The sequence below is a fragment of the Syngnathoides biaculeatus genome, chromosome 6 (genome assembly GCF_019802595.1).
Source record: "Syngnathoides biaculeatus isolate LvHL_M chromosome 6, ASM1980259v1, whole genome shotgun sequence".
NCBI classification, from domain to species: domain Eukaryota; kingdom Metazoa; phylum Chordata; class Actinopteri; order Syngnathiformes; family Syngnathidae; genus Syngnathoides; species Syngnathoides biaculeatus.
In genome coordinates, this window is record NC_084645.1 from 23,701,559 (window position 1) to 23,722,752 (window position 21,194).

General features: G+C 46.1%; 1 protein-coding gene across 1 annotated transcript in view; it reads left to right on the top strand.

Moving 5' to 3' along the window:
* LOC133502320 (microtubule-associated protein 1A-like) overlaps positions 1–21,194 on the top strand; it is a 44,794-nt gene that overhangs the window by 16,149 nt on the left and 7,451 nt on the right. Inside the window, 3 exon segments of the mRNA XM_061822985.1 lie at positions 12,532–12,614; positions 12,718–12,855; positions 13,429–21,193. Coding sequence (XP_061678969.1) covers positions 13,582–21,193 — 7,612 coding nt within the window. The 5' untranslated portion in view covers positions 12,532–12,614; positions 12,718–12,855; positions 13,429–13,581.

Here is a 21,194-nt window from a genome sequence, read left to right on the forward strand (position 1 = left end):
CGTCCTAATACTTGGCGGCCGGTTCTGGAGACGCCGAGGCGTCCTGCCCGGAAGATTAGCTGCTGGCTCATCGTACGGCGGCGGGATCACATGACAGAGCAGACGGCTCATTTCGACGAGGTCCATTGATTGAGATCATCTTCGCGGAAAAACGCACACTAGCACACACACACTCCCCGTCCCGTCTGGTATGTTTAAGTAGCTTAAGCACCGAGCGTCATGAAAGTCCCGCACGCCCTCACGACTCTTCCAGGACCGACTCATTAGCGCCCTTCGTTAAGCCGCCGCGTTAGCCGTCTTTTGTTTCCGTGGCTAAATGTCCGCGCGGACGCCTTGGAGGGGAGGACTCGCCAAGTCGTGACGAAACCGCTTTGCAGATTCAAGAACGTCCGAAGCGCGACGCAATTTCTTTCAGGAGGCAACGAATACTTCAAATCGGGGGCGCACCTGGGACCGGTTTTACGGGTGATAATGTTTCTGCGGAATGGTTGGAGGCACAGCAGTTTCAATTAAAAACAAAAATAAGTCACGATTTGATCTGAATGCAACTATTCCACTTTATATTTGGCACTTAAAACCGTTTACTTCATCGCAAATAACATCGCGGTTTTGGCTCTTGTGTATCGCCTGTCGCGATGAAACCGTAACTTAGGTATGAATCTTAATATTTTCTGTTAAATGAAGCTTTGTTTTGCTAGCAATCTGCAACGCTTCTGTGGCCTGATTTGCTCGTTACCTCCCCCCAAAAATTTCTCCAGTGAGTTTTGTTTTTGACTCATTTTTTTCTCAACGGCTAGCGTGTGGTTAGCTTACGACAACAATTGTGGTTAGCTAATGTGTGAAATGATGCAGAGGAGTCAAGTGCGGTAATAGTTTTTCAAAATAAAATCCATAAGTGCAAAAAAAAAAAACCATACCATGAAATATGTACTATAAAGTATTTTTGTTTTTGGACCGGTATCAAATGTTTGACGGACCAATATTAGTGCACAGACCGGTGGTTGGGGACCTCTGCCTTAAATAGTGGAATAATTTAAATGAAGTAATTTTTCAAAATATTAAAAAAAAGTTCATACTATACATAAAAAAAAACTGTCTTAGCATTTGTACGTACGCATGTCTGAATTTTTTAAATATCCCTATTGAAATTGTTTGGAAAAAAAAAACAGCAAATCTAAAATGTAAAAATACACAAAATTTTAATTTTACTGAATTTTTCAGATATTTTTAATCTATTATAAAGATAAGTTGAAATATAAAAATAAAAAAATAATAATTTGATTGAATCTTCAAATGTTCTTCACTCTCATACAAATGCATCAGAGGTGGACAGCCGAGACAGCCCCAAAAATAAAATACAACAAATAAATATATGAAAAATATATAAAAATGAAAAAAAAAATACAATAAATATATGAAAAAGATATACAAAAAAATATACATATATAATAAATAAATATATAAAAATAACAAAGAAATAATCTACAATAAATAAATGAACGTCTAGGTAAGGCTTCCTTGCTGAAACGTGTTCCAAGGATTGCGATGGAAGTTTTCATGATGTGTTTTATGAATTGTGTTTGCAGCCCAGCAGCCGCTTTTTAGCCGAGTAGCAAAGTTTCCTTTTTTTCGGTGGCAGCCAGCGTCAGCCGCAGGCGGAGGAAAGGAAGGACGGAGTAAAGGAGGGCGGGAGCGCGGCCACCGCTGAGCCGCTACCTGCACGCCTTAGATAAGACGTCATGCTGAAATTTAATTCGGGAACACTTTTTTTTTTTTTTAATGCTACTTTGACATTGTGATAACAGAAAAGAAGCATCCTATACACACAAGCCTGCCTAACCGAGTCCAAAATAAAGTTTTGAGCATATTATGTATATTATTTTTAGGCCGAAATGTTTTTGTTTTTTTTTACCTCAAGCCAGGTAGCGCTTTTATTTCCAAAATTTACATTTAATATTTTTGCAAACCACCATAACATGATGCACAATTTCATGATTAATGCTGCACTTTGATATATCCATCCATTCATTTTCTTAGCCGCTTATCCTCACAAGGGTCGCCCACTTTGATATAAAGTAGGGAAAAAAATGGAGACTTCCCAAAAATTACATTTTTGTGGTACTTTAAAATTGAATAGAACTGAAGTGTACTAAAAATAAAATGTACTCTACACAAAATGTAAGACTAATGTTACCTTTCAACCTTCACGAGTGATGTCATATGTACCGCTCATTCATTGGTCAGTGGAGACTTAACAGAGATTCGTTTCTCTCATCCAACGTGTAGACTGTGGTTGAGAGTTGACGTTCTTATTCCATTTTTTCATAAAGTAACATTGCAAAGTAGTATTTTTCTGCCTAAAAACACAAATTACAGAAATTTCAGTTGCTTATTTTAGGGCCGGTTGGAACAGATCGACGGCATTTCCATTCGTTTCAATTGGGAAAGACGATTTGGCATTCAAGCGGTGAGGTGTTCCGGGCATATCCCACCGTAAAGGGACCCCCGGGGACGACCCAGGACACGCCGGAGAGACTACGTCTCGGTCGAGAACGGATGGACGGTGTCCATAGAACCCGTTTTGAACGGTTGTGTTCGCAACTCCCGTTTCCACGGCGATGTTGCATCGAAGAAGATGAAGGGCGGGGTTTGCGGTTGTTAGCTTCCGCTAGCCGACATCAATGTCGGACTTCTTTCGACAGCGAGACCGCGCGGTGGGAGTATTGACTAAATGGAGGTCGGCTCGCTGGAATAGATCCGGTTCCGTCTCAAGGGTTTCACCGTTTCTCACAAAATGAGGCGCTAGCACGTCTCCAGAGTGGATGACAACAATGGGGGCGATGTGAGATGTTTGTTTGATATCAAACGCAGCAGCAAGTTGCCCCCTCCGCCCCTGCAGTCCTGCTTTCCATAAATGAGACGAGCCTCCCTCGTTTTCTGCGGGATTTTCTCACTCGGGCCGCAGAAGCCGCTCAGCCGCATTCTCCGTGCGACGCATACAATTAAGATGAGGGCATCATGATGATGAAGGGAAAAAATAAAAATAAAAATGGAGGGATGACATAAGCGCTAACGCTTCGTGGACAGCTAGCGAAGTGCGTCCGGCCCCTGTCGCGGCTGAGCGTGGCGTCGGCTGACGTCTCTGCCGGACGTTGATTACGCCGACAAAAGCCGCTCCCGTGGGAGGCCCCCGCTTCCCGTCTCCGATTTGCTGACGGCGCCACGGGCCCGACACACCGGAACCGGACCGCGGCTCGCCGGCGAACATTGCCCCCCCCCCTCCGGATCGGTTACGTAAACAAATACGAAGAGCGATTCGCCCAGAACTGCGTCGGCCGAATGAGGGGAAAAAATGGCCTCGCTGGTCACGTGGAGCGATCAGAGGAGGACGAGATGCACGTTGTCGACATTTTTGAAATGGCAGAAACAGAAATGATCGCGACATATTTTCCATTTAGCGATTTGAGAGTATCTGAACGATCAAAGAAAGAGTCGTACCATCACCGGCGCCTTCTGAAATCTGCATTTTTTTGTATCTGCGTGGGTCACTTATGGCTGCGGGTTTTGCACTTCAGTTTAGTTGGCGGCGAGTCTTTTGGGGTCCACAGCTGGTTTTTGGCGGGCTTCTTAGTTTGGGGGTCATATTTTCTTGCTCCCTGATTGGCTGCCTTGTCAGTTCGTTACTCGCTCAGCTCGGAGTTTGGTAATTCGTTATTTAGTCATTTTGTTAGTGGCTAAATTTCGGAGATTGGTTTTGAGTCTTTTTTTTTTTTTTTTTTTAGTTATCTGTCAAAGATAATTTGGACAGTGTTTTTTTTATTTTTTGTCCTGACTAAATTAACTACCATAATTTCCGTCCTATAAGCCGCGACTTTTTTCACACGCTTTCAACCCTGCGGCTAATTTGTGCATTTTTTTCTAACAGCCGCAATGGGGGCACTCGAGCGGAAAAGGTAAGAGTGAGACCGTTGGAATATATGTGCCGAGAAAGTGACTTTTACCGGTATGTTTTTATTTTGTAACCAGCCCTGTTAGTGCTGCGCTAGTGTTAGGGCTGTGCTAGCGTGTTGCTGCTGTGGCTCATTGATTTTTACCAGTATGTTTTTTTTTTTTTTAACCGGTGCTGTTAGCGCTGCGCTAGCGTTAGCCCCGTGCTACTGTGTTACTGCCATGTCTCAATAGTTTTTAGCGGTATGTTTTTTGTAATCTGGCCGTGTTAGCATGTTGCTGCTGTGTTTCTGCCGCGTCTCAGTGAATCAGGTAGTTCTTTTTCTAACCGGCCCTGTTAGTGCTGCACTAGCATTAGCGCTGTGCCAGCGTGTTGTTGCTGTGTCACTGCTATGTCTCGGTGATTTTTACCAGTATGTTTTTTTTTTTTTTTTTAAATCCAGCCCTGTTTGCACCGCTCTAGTGTAGCGTTAGCGTGTTGCTGCTGTGTTACTGCCGAGTCTCAGTGATTTAGGTATGTTTTTTTTTTTGTTTTTTAACTGGCCCTGTTAGCATTGCACTAGCGTTAGCGCTGTGCTAGCGTGTTGCTGCTGTGTTATTGCCATGTTTCAGGTATTTTTACTGTGCGTGTTGTTGCTATGTTAAGCTAAGCTAAGGTATTAAAAGTTGAAAAACTGCTTCTGTGTACAATCTTGGTAAATATCTCGTGTTTCAATGTGGGCATTTGCAGCTTTTACGCCGGTGCGACTTATGTATGTACCAAATGGTATTTCCTACTGGGTGAGACTTATACTCAGGTGCGCTCTGTAGGCTGGAAATTGCGGTACTTTGTGGTCAGTGTGTGGTTGGCAAAGTTGTTAATCTTTGCTTGTTAGGTTAGTTATTCACTTATTTTGTTTAGTTGGTTGGTTCTTGGTTTACTAGTTATGATTATTGGTAGGTTAGTCGGTTAAGTTGTTCATTCGCAATTTAGTCTTTTTGTCCCAAGTTATTTTTGGTGACTTTGTCAGTTTGTAATCAGTAATTGGTTGGTTGCTGGTTAGTTTAGTTTGTCCGTTGGCCGTCATTGTGTGGCGTATGCGTCCATTACATTTAGCTTGTCGTTGCGGCCGAGTGGCGCAGTGACCCACCGCATGCATCAGATGGCGCTGTGTTAATCTGCGTGACCACTAACGTGGCATAAAATGATACTGCTGATTTCATTTGGGTTCATTTTTGCGATCCTATAAGAAAGTCATATTTCGGGTAACATTTGTAACCCGACCCCCGCAAGTAGAGCGACGAGGACTGTGTTGTGCTGCTGCTCCTGAGCTTTCGCCATTAGACCTGATCTTCTCCCAATAAAAGGATTACGGTTAATCCGGTCCGATTGTCGTCCCGTTTTCACGTCGTCTCGATTGACCGTCGTTGGGCTTCACCTTTGCGGGGCGCCCGCGTCCGGACCGTTCTCTCGTCTCAAGCGCTAACGTCTATAAAAGCGAGACGCCGCGGCTATCTCTCGAGTAAAGGTGTGCGTCCGAGCCGCAATGATTGAGTCGCCGCTGGTTAAATTGAAAGTTCCGCGGACCTGTCAAGCGACTGGGGGCCGGTCACGGTTGACGGACTTTTCGCCAGTCAGTCGGCGGCCCGGCGTGCCCGCACTCACCCGCGACGGGCTCAAACTCTTCCGTGATCCTGATGAAGAAGTTGAAAATGGATGAATCGATGGGTTCTTTTCACCCTCGATTTGCTGTCCTAATTGAAATCTCGACATTTCCAATGAGGCCTTCGCTGGGCGTGCGATTTGACGGTTCTGCAGACTCTTTATCTTTTTTTTTTTTTTTTTTTTTTGGTTTGGCAGCTATTAGCAAGCCGACCGCCTCTTTCAAAAAAGAAGCTGCGATTCATTCCCGGAGGGCCTCTCACCTCAGAGAGTGGCCGACCAACAGTTTTGGAGACAATTTAATAGCCTGTCACATCTGAATGGATTGGGCTTTTTTTTTTTTTTAAGCCGTTCCCACTCCCTCCCCACCCGAGATCCAATTTTTTCTCCAGTCGGTCCTCAAGTCGTCCCCGAGACGTCAGGAAGTGACATTCTATCGCTGTGTTTTTCCAACCTCGACGGCCGGCCGGCGAAGGTCGGTTTTCGTACAAGCGAGCGTCGGTTCCGTCGTCGTGACGGACGAGAGGCCGACGGAAGTGTCGTCCGTCCGTTAGGGGAAAAGGGTTCTGCCCGACTCCCCCGGCGACGGCGCGGAAAGTCTTCATTTTACAATAGAAGAAGAAACCATGCATCCATTCATTTAAGGGAATGGAATTATGGTATGACGGTTGTGCCTCGTTACCCTGAGATGGCGCTGGAGTACCACTGTGGTGCCATTTTATTCATCCATCCATTTTCTTTGCCGCTTATCCTCACGAGGGTCGCGGGGAGTGCTGGATCCTATCACGGCTGTCAACAGGCAGGAGGCGGGGTACACCCTCAACTGGTCGCCAATGACAACGAGACAGTCGCACTCACAATCACACCTACGGGCAATTTAGACGTTTTACCAGCTGATCCACCGTGCCACCCAAAAGAGTCCAGGATGGGAATTTTTTTTCGGCTGGGTGGGAAAGTCAGTTTAGTGTTCTTTTAGTTTTATTTTGGTTGTATGGTCACTGCTAGCTAACTGCATGTCGTGATTGCGCAGGGTAAGTGCGATGTTTTGTCTGAAACATGGATTGAGTATTAATGATCCATCCATTTTCATAGCCGCTTATCCTCACAAGCGTCGCGAGGAGTGCTGCAGCCTATCCCAGAACCGGTCGCCAGCCAATCGCGGGGCACATGGAGACAAACAGCCGCACTCACAATCACACCTATGGGCAATTTTAGAGTGTCCAATTAATGTTGCATGTTTTGGAGGTGTGGGACGAAACTGGAGTGCCCACCCGGACAAAAGCCACGCAGGCACGGGGGAGGACGTGCAAACTCCACACAGGCGGGTCCGGTATTGAACCCGGGACCTCAGAACTGTGAGGCCAACGCTTTACCAGCTGAGCCGCCGTTTTATTCAATGTGTCCTTTTTAAATGACATAAATAGCATGCTGTAATAATTATGACTTTATTAAAGCATCCAAACAGCCTTATCCTCACAAGGGTCACGGGAGAGCTGGAGCCTAACCCAGCCAGCTTCGGGCAAAAGGCGGACTACGCCCTGAACTGGTCGCCGGTCAGATGTCGACACCAAACCTGAACGGGAATCGATCCCACGTTGCTCGCAACCAAAGTCAGGCGTGTGTACCACTACACCATCAGTGACTCCTACTTAGTTAGAATTCAACCATTTTTGTCACAATTTCTCATTCAATTCGATGTACATTGTGCTGCTCGTTAGTCATTAGTAGAAAGTACAAACTATACGGAACGCGTTCAAAAATTAAAATATCAGGAAATGAAAAACTGAAGGAAAGAAACCTAAAAAAAAAAGCGAGTGACCGTTTGTACTGTGGTCCACACAATGCCGTCTTTTGACTCGAGAGAGGTGTGCACATTTGCCGTTCCAGATAACGCCCGGACACCAGAGGCATTGTGGGTATTTAACGCCGCTGGTGCTGGGGATGTTTTGGCAGGCTAACGCGGGTGTGCGCGCTATCAGCTCCTGCTTCAGGACTTTGGGGAGTGATGTCACAGTCGCCGCTCGGCCAACGTCCTCCCGCCGGCCGCGCCGACAATGGCGGCCTTCACTTCGCTCAGGGTGGTCGGCCCCCTCTGCGAGCCCCTCCGCTGGCCGGGCGATTTGTTTCTTTTGGCTCGTGGCTTCACTCTGACAGTCAAACAGCGACACGTCACCCAAGTGGACCCTTCCAAACCGTCGTACAAAGTGAAGTAAAGCGGACCTCCGTCGAGCCCGCGGCACAATATCCATTTATTTTCGTGAAATAACTGTACCCCCTCCCCCGATTTTTTTAAACATTAAAACACACTTAAATGTACGAAGACTACAAACTTGTGAACGGATTTCTTAAGGCAGGGGTGCTCAGTGCGTCGATCACGGGACGGCGTGCCAAAAAAAGACGCTAGCCAATGTGCGCAATTGTGCACCACTGATGCAATCTCTTCGCAGATATTCTGCATTGTGTGCAAAAAATAATAATGCAAATTGAAAGTACAACATCCAGCTTTTCAGTTTGTGGCATTTTGCAATGTGATTCAATGAGTGAGGGGTGACTGGTTGCTACATCCAATGGCACAATTCCCATACGTACTGTCAAAAATGAAAAGAAGAAGCCACTGGTTTCTTTTAGGCAGCACACGCAACTTTCTCTACACCTGCCCCCCATAAAGACGTACACTAAGTTTCTTTCGGCTTGTCCCTTTCGGGGTCGCCACAGCGTGTCATCTCAGATGAACGCACATATGTTTGGCACAATTTTTACACCGGATGCCCTTCCTGATGCAACCCTTCTCAGGGAGTGGAGGCCCCAGTGGGATACGAACCCACAACCCCTGGTTTATCAAACCAGTGCTCTAACCACTGAGCTACAGGGCCTCTCCCATAAAGACATAAAGACGTACACTCATAATTACAAATGTTACAGTACTTACGCAGCCCGTCAATGTGTTTTATAACGACAGCGTCCACCGCCGCCGCTTTAGTCAGCAACGGAGTCTGGGCAACGTAGAGCAAAGACGAGCAAGACGTGCCGCCTACGTTTGCTTTCGACATTAATGGAGAATGTTAAAAAAAGAAATGCTGTCGCTTTAAGATGCAATGGCTGTCTGAGTATGTGAAAAATCGAAGAAAAAGCAGTTAAACTAGACGAGGTTTTCTCTTTTCCGAGTGGGAAAGGTCTGGTCTCAAGCCAAAGTAGGCGTCGTCAATCATTGTCTTCGCGGTTGGCTAGTGGTTAGCAAGTTCTGTGGTTTTGGGTTTAAATCAGGGCTGAGGCCTTCATCTGTGCTTGGGTGGACTTTCTTCAGGTACTCTGGCTTCCTCCCACATTCCCAAAACGTGCAATTTATGTTAAGTGAAGAATCAAAAGTGCGCATAGATGTGAATCTGAATTACCGTTTCTATGCGCAATTCACTAGTCCGGCGTTGACCGAGCCTCTGTCGCCCCAAGTCAATTTGGAAAAGGCTTCGTCTCAATTTAACGGTTTGTTTGTGTGTTTTGTTTTGTTTTTTTCTCTTCAAGAGACTTAGCTTGTTGTTTGTTCCAAGAGGCTTTTAATAGCACAGCGGCTCAATCGTTCAACGCTGCCAAATCACCGAAGCAGGATTAGCATCTGGAGCTAAGAGTTTAGCTTCTTTTTCACACTCTGTTCCAGCTCATTAATAGATAGTGTAGTTAAAAAAAAAAGGCTATGTTTCATTTTTTTAATCATCATACCTCACAAAACATGTCAGTTTATGTACTAGTTTTATAGCGCATTGCTCGCAAATGACTTTCATATAAAAATAAGGTTCTATTAAATTGCGAATTACTATCTTTTTCAAATTAGCTCATTGTAGCCATTAGCCACGATGCTAAAGTGGCGATTGAAGTACCCAAATGCTTTTTTACCCAACTCTCATTTTGACCACAGATGTACTTTTATCTTACAGTACTGTACATAAACCTCTGGCTAAACACAATAAGCTAAACTACTGGTTTGTATGGCGAGTGTGCTCACCCACCAAGGCTTGTGTTAGCTAACGTTTTGTTTGCTTTGTTGGTTCTTCGGTGTAAGTGGTTGTTTGTATATGAATGAATGCCAGTTATTGTCATCATTCAAACTGTACAACGGAATTGGCGATACGGTGATAAAAACACTGGCGGGCGACCAGTCCAAGGTGTCACCTGCCTCCATCCATCCATCTTCTACCGCTTCTCCGGGTCAGGTCGTGGGGGAAGTAGCTTCAGCAGGGATACCCAGACTTCCCTTTCCCCAGCCACTTCTTCCAGCTCTTCCGGAGGGATCCCGAGGGGTCTTGCCCAGAACACCTCACCGGGGAGGCGTCCGAATCAGATGCCCCAGCCACCTCACCTGGCTCCTCTCAATGCGGAGGACCAGCGGCTCGACACTGAGCCCCTCCCTGATGACCGAGCTTCTCACCCGTTCTCTAAGGGAGAGCCTTCGGAGGAAACTAATTTCGGCCACCTGGATCCGGGATCTTGTTCTTTCGGTCCCGACCCACAGCTCGTGCCCATAAGTGAGGGTATGAACGTAGATCGACTGGTAAATTGAGAGCTTCGCTGTTCGACTTAGCTCCCTCTTTACCACAACTGATGCGATACAAAATCCGCATCACTGCAGACGCTGCACCGATCCGTCTGTCGATCTCCCCGCTCGTGTCACCTGCCTCTTGTCCAAAATCAGTTGGGACAAGCTCCAGCATACCTGCAACCCTCGTGAGGATATTTGGTATGGAAATAGCACGGATGGACTTTTTTGATAGCGAAGAATATCCCACATTGACGATCGTGGTTTTCGTTTTAATTTTCCATCTGGCTTCACATCACTTTATTTCTCCACTCAAGCAAAACTGGGACCGGTGCTAATTGAATAGCTCATATTACAAGACCCCCCCCAAAAAAAAAGGAGCCCATTTCACGTTTGTCGTGAGCAGGTGATCAGTAGTTCTCAAGATGATTGCGCTGATGAACTTCATCAGCTTAATGAGCTGACTTCGATCGAGTTGATTAAAGGCAGGAAACAAGATGGATGGCGGCATGTCGGGGAGACTTCGGCGGGAAAGGTGGGAGTGTTAAAACGCCCGCTTAGGTCCACGACGACATCTGCTTTCGACACAACAGAGCCTTGGAAGGTTTTAAAGATCACACCAGTTTTTATGCGTCGTGGCCCTTGCACGCGGGCAACATCCCGACTCCATTAAGTCGCCGCAAGTCCCGACCAAACCTGAATTTTAACAACTCCACCCCCCCCCCCATTCCCTCATCCAGAAGTAGTACATTCTATTCTTTATACCCCCCCCCCCCCCACAGAATTGCACATGTAGAGCGCTCTTATCTAGAGCACTCTCTTTTAAACAGAGCACACTCATTTAGGGAGTTCACGTGGATATTTATATCAAGCAGGACAGCAGAAGGGGAAAAATGTGCAGAAGCACAGACTTCTTTTACGCCAACGACCTTGCTTCCCGTGGGCCTTTTAGCTGGACCAAGTGGGAGTTCACCTCTCCAAAGGTTTTAGTGTCAGCATCCGCCAAGCACTTCAGGTTGGTTCACTTTGGAATGCGTCAATTTTTTCGGGGCCGGGGGGGGATTCGATAAAGTTGAAAATGCGTCAAAAAACAACAACAATTAGCTCCAGACTCGTTTTGCTGAATCCGGGAGCAGGGTTGCAAATCGACCTGATTGGGAATTAAACCCATCAGTTGCGGAACGTCAGACGCATAATAATAAATGACATTTAAGCACTGTGCTGACGATAGAGAGTAATGTTAGTCATAAATAATAATAATAAGGTTATTTGCGCCATTAGCTGATGATCCCGGTCCTAATTTTAGACCTCTCTAATTATAGAATCCCATCTGTGCTGAGACAAAAGGGGATTTGGAACCTTTACACCACCGCGAGACCCAACCAGTTCCGCAATTGTCTTTAATATTCCTCTTTGTTTGTACTGTACATTTTTTTCCTCATAGTGTGCGTTCGAAGTCTTTCCGTGAGTTGGTGAAAATGTGGAGTAGATCGTGCATGACAAACTCAGATTTCAATACCCAGCAGACAACCCGTGGCCTATTTTCAACTTGTGTTCTCGCGCTGGAGCACAAGTGGGCTGCTCGTCTCGATGTAGTGATCGCCCTGAATAAGAGAGGGAAAGCAGCACGACTAAAATAAGAGATTATAAGAAAAAAAAAAAACTTTAATTGCTTATATACGAATCGTCGGGTTTCTAAAGTACTTGCCCACCAATCAAGTGTGGAATTACGCAACCTTTTGTCAGAAATTGTCTTGAACCAAGCTTTTCAGGTCTTGTTTTGTTCTTAAATCACTTCTTAATCTTAAATCAAATCTTAATCTTAATCTTAAATTAAAAATTTCTCCATCAATTATTTGGAAACTAGCATTTTCAAGCATCCGCTGAACCAGAATATCGAGACAGCAAAGCCACCCCGTTGACTCCTTTTCGACCTGGATCAGGACTGTGGACGAGCACTTAACAGGTTTTGTGGTTTTGGGTTTGAATTTCAACTCGAGTCTTCCTATGGGGCCTTTGCGGATTACCCCCATTTGGGTTGCACGGTGTAGCAGTACTGAAAAAACTTCTCGATCAAAACCGGCGCAACGCCACAACTTTCTAGAAATCGGCTCGTAAAACAAAGAGAATTAAAAACAGCGAAAGTCTGCTAGCTTACCGCGAACGGAAATAGTTTCTTTCGGCTTGTCCCGTTAGGGGTCGCCGCAGCGTTGACATCTCAGATGAACGCTCATATTTATTTGGCACAGTTTTTCATGCCGGATCCTCTTCCTGAATCAAGCCCTCTCATTGGGATACGAACTCACGACCTCCGGTTTACCAAACCGATGCTCTAACCACTAAGCTATTTACTGCGAACAGAAATATGTCCTCCAACCTCGAGGCACTCATCTTTTTAATGTTTGTGTACAAGGGCAACGGACTCTACACCACCGAAGTGATGTCTTAGAGACGGTGGTGCTTGTCAACCCTTCAAATGAGACTGTCATAGCAGAGGTAGGCTCCAACCCCATCTGGCCAGGGTATTTATTTTATACCGATATACAGTACATTTGAGTACATTCCTCTGTCCATTTCTCTCAACCTTTACATTTCCCAGATCCAAGCTCTGATCACAGACTCGGCAGGACACAAGCTCCTGGTCTTGAGCGGTCCCAGCTCTGATCACGGCGGCCTCCTCCTTCAAACGGGGGTTTTCACCTACGATACCTTCGCTAGCATATTTGCTGAACCTGGGGTGAGTGCCATCCATCTCTTCTCCCGTGCGACACGTTAGCTAGATTGTTGGTAGTCTTCCATTAAATGATGAAAACCCACAATAGTCGCTGAAATCATTTGAAACTGACATGCGCCCTAATATTTTGAGGCAACCAAATGATTTCTGTTCCAGTCAGGCTCCGTTATGTTTAGGGGCTGCTTTGCTACATCTGTCACAAAGGTGTGCTGAAACTGTGCAAGGCACATTGAAATCACAAGACTTTCAAGGCATTTTGGAGTAAAGCGTGCTGTTCAGTTTCAGTCTTAGGCACAGTTTGCGATCCTCCAACAGGAAAATCACCACAAAACACATGCGAAAATACCCAAGAAGGGCTAAGAGGTCTAAAAGTCCCAAGTCTGTTTTAACATATGTGGAAGGAGCTGAATCCCTTCCAACCTAAGACCTGGTATTAAATTCAGGGTACCATTCTTGGAGTCCAAGCTATTTACTTATTTTAAAATAAACCCCAATATGGGACACACCAAATGTCACACACCGTATAAAAATATATATCTTTAGAAACATACAAATCTGCCCTTGTTTCTTCTGCAGGTCAGAGAACTCCTGGGCCCATCCATCCCCAAGCAGCAGGCTACACTCACTGTGTCCTGCCGCGGGGAGGTGGGCTGGAACTCCCTGGGACAGCAGCAGACCCTGCGGGATTTCCTGCACTACAAACTAAACCCCGAGCCCGTAGTCCTCAAGATGGAGGGGGTCACCGAGTTCACAGACTACATCTGTGCGACAGTTGACGTCCCCTCACCCTTTGACCTGCTCGAACCACCGACATCCGGAGGGTTCCTGAAACTGTCCAAGCCGTGCTGCTACATCTTTCCCGGCGGACGCGGGGACTCCGCCCTCTTCGCTGTGAACGGCTTCAACATCTTGGTAGACGGCGGCTCGGAACGCAAATCCTGCTTCTGGAAGCTGGTCCGCCACCTGGACCGTATCGACTCCATTCTGCTCACTCACATTGGTGCGGACAACCTCCCCGGCATCAATGGAATCCTACAGAGGAAAATAGCAGAGCAAGAGGAAGAGGGATCTCAAGGCTCCACCAACGGTAGCGATTGGCTTAAGAACCTAATCTCTCCAGAACTTGGTGTGGTGTTTTTCAACGTGCCAGAGAAGTTACGTATGCCAGAATCTAATCTCAAAGTCAAACGCAGCATCGAAGAAGCCTCATTAACTTTGCAGTACCTTAACAAACTGGGAATTACACCGGAGCCTCTATATCGAGTGGTCAGCAACACCATTGAGCCCATTACCCTGTTCCACAAGATGGGAGTGGGCCGTTTGGATATGTACGTTCTCAACCCCGTCAAGGAAAGCAAAGAGATGCAGTTCCTCATGCAAAAGTGGTCCGGAAACAGCAAAGCCAAAACTGGTATCGTTTTGCAAAATGGGAAGGAAGGAGAAATATCAGTGCCCTACTTGACATCAGTCACTGCCTTAGTCATTTGGCTTCCTGCAAACCCGACCGAAAAGATTGTCAGAGTTCTCTTCCCAGGAAATGCGCCTCAAAACAAGATCCTGGAAGGCCTGGAAAAGTTAAGACACCTTGATTGCTTGCGTTATCCCATCGCGACACAAAAAGATATCGCTTCAGGAGCGTCTCCCTCTGTGGTAAAGCAAACAAAGTTAAAACAAAGAACAGAAAGCAAAGAGAGCCTTAAATCTTCCCCAAAGACAACCGCAAAGATCGCCAAGGAAAAAACAGAAGGACAAGATGATGCATTAACCGTCACGGAGACTGTAAAGGAAAACATATCTGTGAAAAAAGAACCGAAAAAGCCAACTAAAACCATCAAATCTAAAACTGATGTGCCAGAAAAGAAGAAACTTCTGAAAGAAAAATCCTTGAAAAAGCACTCCAAGGAAAGAGTGTCAAAGATGGATGAGAAAAAGGACAAGGAGAAGGAGATCAAGAAAGTCAGGAAAGAAGAGTCTGCCAAAAAAGATGAGAAGAGAGATGGAAAGTCCAAGGAGGACAAGAAAAAGGAGACATTCAAACCGGAGCTGAGAAAAATAGCAAAGCCGGACCTCAAACCTCTCACGCCAGAAGTTCGAAAGACGTTACACAAAGCCAAAGTGTCGAGTAAAGTAAAGACCGGAAAAACAAAACCGGTAAAGGCCGAATCGAAGCCAGAGGAACTAAAGACTCGGGAAGTTAAAGAAACGAGTAAAGAACCCATTCAAACTGAGCCAATACAGAATGGCGCTCCCTCTGAAGACCTTGCCAACGACATTGTAGTGACCAAAGCCGTAGCCGCAGATGTTTTAGCAGCACCGGCAAGCGATGATGACGTTGGTTTGCAGACTACAGCTCAAAGGTTTACACAAGAGAAGCTCGAGGCACCAGAGAGTGGACTCCTACCTGCTACAGAGTCTCTTGGGAAGGAGGAAACACCGGCAGTAAAACCTGTTGTTGAGGCAAAATATGACAACCAGAAAGAGGTAGAAGAGACCCAGATGTATGAGGACGAGGGAGCTGCATCTCAGGATGAGGAGGAGGAGGAGGAGGACGAGGAAGAAGAAGAAGCTCCAACTGCTGAGGCAAGGACAGAAGACGAGGACGACGAGGAAGAGGACATGGGCATTGGAGAAGAGGAAGATGAATTCCAGTTGAAAGAGCAAGATGAGATGGAGAGAAAACACGAGACAAAAGAAATGGAGAAAGCAGAAACCGTCACCTCAGCAGAGCTTGACACAAAAGATGAGGAAGAGGATGAAGATGAGCCAGTGGAGAAGGCTGAACTGGAGGAAGTGGAAGATTTGGACGCGATCGCAGATGAAGAGCTCACCAGTGAAGGCGCGGCTGAAGAGCCGATACTCAGCAAGAGCAAAAGCGACACCTTGACCCAAGCCGAATTTGAGGAGGAAGATGAGGAAGAGGGCTACCTTTCACACGTGGGAGGGACCACAGCGCCCATAAGTGGAGTCGCTCCTGGTGCTACAGCAGAACACATCTCCTACATCCAAGACGAGACCATTCCAGGGTACTCCGAGACAGAACAAACCATCTCCGACGAGGAGATCCACGAAGAGGCGGAGGAGAGGATACCGCACATTCAATATGATGTCGGTGCACACGATGTCTCGGTTCCAGATCAGACTGGATCCTTTGTAAACATACATGGAATGAGGGAGATCCAGGCTTCAGCCATCCCAGGGAAAGGTTTCATGCCCGGCGGGCAGGAGCAACTGTCAATGTTTACCAACATATTCACTGCCCCTCTGGCAGAGGAAGAGCACGTGTCCTCTGCGACGTCCATCACGGAATATGACAAACTGTCCTCTCTCCCCACTTCTCTCGCTGAAGACCAGTCTGTTGCGTCCACAGTCGCGCTTGAAGAGCCAGCCAAAACCAAAGTGAACAACGAGCAACTTCTCTCATCAGAAATACTTTCACCGTCATCTCTTGAAGACAAGTCCCCCTCGGCTGACTTACAACTTCCCCTTGAAGACGCAAAGATGGCCGGTAAGGTTCCTTGTTCCCACGACGATGAGTATGATGAAGAAGAAGAAGAAGAAGAAGATCAGACTCCCAATGTTGATATTTCCCTCGAAAAACTTCAAGAGGGCTACGCTACATCCCAAAAAACAAATGGCAAAGACAAGGATGTTGAAAAGCTGTCTGGCTCGGCATCTCCTGTTTCCAAGTTAATAGAGGACGAAAAACCAATCCACTTTCCAGTTGAAGAAGAGAATATTTATGCAACGACCTCCAAAGGTCTTTCCTCAGTAGTACCTACTAGGCCTTTCGGCTCAGACTCTGTGACCTCAGAGAGCGAGGAGCGTTGTTTCAGTCCGGATGACATTACTGTAAAAATGGCATCCCCGACACAATCAGGCCCACCGAGTCCAACTCATTCTCCCCTTCGACATTCGCCAGTGGGAGCGTACCCTGATTTGGAGCTCCACAAGTTTGCCACCTCAACTGAAGATAAAATGATAAAGGAAAAAGAAGAGGGGCAAATATACAAAAAGACAGATGAAAAACCATTTGAGAAAGGCTTGAGGGATCTTGTATCGGACAAGGAGACAGAACAAGAGACAGAAAAGCAAATAACTATTAAAGACGTACCTTCAAGTGAAGTTCAACCACCTGCTCTCCAGGAAGATGTTTGTGCCATTCCACCCATCAAGGACGAGACCGTGGTGAAAGGTTCCAATATTTACAATGATAAAGTTGTGGAAAAAGAGCCACTCGATACCGCCATTAAAGATGATCTGCAAGACTTTGAAAATTACATCAGTCCTTCAGCTAAATCTCCCAAAGAAGATGCTATTGTTGCTTTTGGAGGCAAAGATGACACGAAACTCAAAACCGTGGAAGAGGTCAAGAAGGCAGATGTTATTGTGATTGAGAGCAAAGTGATGAAACAGGAAGAGAGAGATGAGGCGAGAACTTTTGACATTGTTGCCACAGAACCTGAAGAAAAGGAGAGTCCAAGTGTTCACAGCACAGAGTCAAAGGATGAGACTTCCGTTAAAAAGTCTTATGAGGATGAGAAGCAGAAGATTGGAAAAGATGAATCAGCGGGTGACCTGAACAAAGACAAAATGGGAGAAATCAGACTGGCCACAGATCAGCAAATGGAGAAAGACAAGTCCAAAACTACAGAGACTGAAATCACCAAAGAAGACTTTGTTTGTGTGGATGCTGCACACGTTCCTGCATTAGACAAGGTTCAGGAAATGAAAGCTACCATACAAGGAAATTCAGAACAACCACATGTAGACAAATCCGTCAAAGAAGTGGAAAAGACACTCGGTGCCTTTGCTGCCGGCATCCCCGCTGACGTGGACATGACGAGCAAGAAAAAGGAAGCTGACACCGTGCAAGATGACATTTATGGTGGTAAAGTAGAGGAAAAAGCTGATGATGAAGTGGACACCATCACTATCAAACCAACCAAGGAGGAAGAAGTGAAAATTGTGAATCAAAGTGTCGGTATTATATCTAGAGAAGAAGAAACACACAAAGGAACAAGTAAGGTACAAGTGTCGATCGAACCCACTAAAGAAGAAGAAAGCAAAGATTCCATTGAAGTAAAACTAATGCCGGAATTGGATGAGAAAATTGATTCGGAAGATAAACTGAAAAAGCAGGATGCAAAAGAGACACAAAAGGACGAAGCGTCCGATAAGAATGAGTCTTCTGATTTACCAAAAAAAGAGGAAATGCAAAAAGATTTTGCCTTGTCCCAAACTTTGAAAGAGGAAAAGAGTGCTGTCTGTGACAAAGAGGCTAAAGAGCTGAAACAAGTAACAGCGTTAGAAGAGGCAAAAGCGGGGAAAGACGCCCTAGTGGAGAGCCTAGAGGATCAAAAACTGAAAGAAGTCAAATCTGAGGAACACATCAGTGAGACGATGAAAGATGCAGTTACGGAGCTCAGTCGTGAAGATGAAACCACTAAAGAACTCAAGAGCGTGCCCACGGTGGGTTCGGGTGGAGACAAACATGAGACAACGACTGAATCTTGTCAATCAAAAGAGGTTGAAAAAGCTGGTGAAGCTGATGTGAAGAGAGGTATTGTGAAAGAGGTAGACCACTCCCTAGTCCAGGCCACGGAAGAGCAGTCAAAAGAGAAGATACCGAGAGAAGAAATCTTTGGCACGAGGCCTGGAGCTCCAAAAGAGGAGGAGGTGACCGTGAAAAAGCAAGGGGCATCCTTGGATACTGAGTCAGCTGAAGACCAGCCAGCGATGCCAGCAGAAATACACAAGCAAGAAAAAGAACACGATGAAAGTGCGATGGTCATTTTTAGTTCCTCTCAGAAGATGGAGAAGGAAAAGGATGATGCTCATGTTGCCGAGTTGAGCAAGGAACAGAAGATGGAGAAGGAGCAGGAGAAAGAGGCAACCTGTGAGACGGAAGATCTGCATGAGAAAAAGACCAAATCAGAACAGATAAAAACCACATCGGATTCGAAGGAGGAAGACATCAGTGAGAAAGAGAGGGCTGATGTTGAACACGCCAAGGAGGAGAAATGGGAGCGGGAGGAGTTACAAGAGAAGGACCTCGACAAAACCTTGAAACAGTCTGGAGACGCAACATTCGGAGAAGCAGAGTTACTTTCAAAACTAGACGACAAGCCCACCCTCCTGATTCAGTCCTCTGATGAAGACCAGGAAGACGAGGAGGAAGAGTACATATGTATGGGCTCCAGACCCTTGTCAGTTGAGCCGAGAAAATTCGAACCCTATGCCAGCTGTGCAGGCCAAACAACTCCATTAAGCAATCAAACTGAAGCGACATCAACCAGACAGACTGTAATAGTCATACCAACACTTACAATGCAGGAACCTTCACTTGATGAAGAGATCAAAGACATTGTGAGAGAAGAATGCGGTTTTTCTTCTGAGGCTGGAAAACCTGAAACCCCTCCCTCATTGAGCTCCCAACCTGAGCAATCTTCAACTACTGACACATCAAAAGGAGGGATGACTTCTATTCAAAAACAAGAGCCATTTCCTGATGTATCATGCTCTGAGACAGAACCAGAGTCCAGCTCAAGCACCGAGAGCCAATCCAAAATCCAATTTCAAATGAGTCCTGGAGACGGGGCCGCAGTTAAGATGGAGCAGCAGGACAAGCCTGGCAAAGAAGCGGAACGGGAGATGGAAGGAGAACGGGAGGCTGCTTCCCCAGGATTTTCACAGCCTTGTTCGTATTTCCTATTGGACAAAGACTCCGACGATAGCAGCCCGACTGATGTTCTGAAATCTGACGCGAAGAAAGAGACCACAGGTAACGGACTAAAAGATGAAAACACATCTTTTGCGACATCAAAGTATGATCCCTATGAGAAGCCTATCCCAAAAGATCCTACTACCATTCAAGAGGAGACTCATGTGTCTGAAGGCCATACTTCTGACATCAGCATAGATGATAACAGGAGAACGAGCCCAACGGTGGCAGCCACGTCCCTACAAGAGGATCTTGTCAAAGAAGAACCAATCTCCTTAAGTGCAGTTGACTGCAGCCCACAGAGTGAAAGCCACCGAAGAGCCTCACCTGAGCAGGAAGACAGAGAGAAAGGGCAAGAAGAAGAGAGAGAACGAAAAGAAAGGGCAGACATCCTTCCTACTGACAAGAACCTTTCGTCCTTGAATATCCAAGACAATAAAATTTCTCAAGACTCTTACAGTCCCAAACAGGATAAACCAGAAAAATCAGAGAAAGAGAAGGAGGACATGGAAGGAGGAACTTCAGGAGAAAGGAATCAGGTGTCTACTGGTGCTGCTCTTCATTCTGAAGGGCAACCATCAAGGCAAGAAACCTGGTACCAATCAGATCACAGCGCTCCATTCACACAAAAGGACACTACAAAGGAGATGGAAAAATCTCTGAAAGACACGATGGAGTTCTCAGATGAGGAGGAGTTTCCATCTGGTCGGCGCACCCCAGCAGAAGAAATTTTACCCCACGGTGCTTCATTTTCTCCAAGGGAAGAGCAAGCAAGTAAAACTGGACCAGGCTCAGCCTCCTCGTGTTTTGAACGTAAAATAGATGACAACATTCTAGCCTCAGACAACAGTCAGTCCATAGTGGACTTTCCCAAAGGCAAAGAACACCTGGTAGATGTGCGCTTACTTGTAGAGGGAGAAGATTTCAAAGTTGATGATGACGATGATGAGGAAGATGAGGATGATGACGAAGAGGAGGACTCGAGTGATGTTGATGTGGAAAAAGGTGCCAGGGAGCAATCTGAAAAAGAAATGTGTGGGGTGAGTCCCCATGAGAATAAAACCATCTGCGAGACCTCAGACAAAACCTCTCCTGAATTAAGCTTTCATAGAGAGGAGTTTGCCTCGAAAGTTACACCCGAGGATGCCTTGCAGGTATCCAAGCAGGACCCAAGCAAAATATTACCACCTGGTGACACAAACCTTCTTGAAAAGGAAGACTTCTATGGCGCAACAGCTCCTGGTGTGACCAAACCTCCAGAGACCAAGACTGAAAGCAAAACAACAACATCACCAGGTACAAATGCCGTCACACGGGACAGCATGTGGTTGCCTACTCCATTTGACCCAAAACCTCTTGAAGCAAAGGAAGACAAAACATGTTTGTCACCTGAGCCAGCAACACCAAGGAGGCTATCGATTACTGAAGATGTTGCTTCCTCTGAGGTCGAGCAGTCAAAGGAAAAGTATGAAGACGAACGTTCTCCGTCACCACGACCAGAAGACAAACATCAAAGTCAAACATCACCACTCAGCAGCAACCTCAGCAGCTCAACCTCAGCACAACAATCGGAACGCCCGATGTCCATTTCCACGCCTGCCTCTGGTCTCTCCGCACTGAA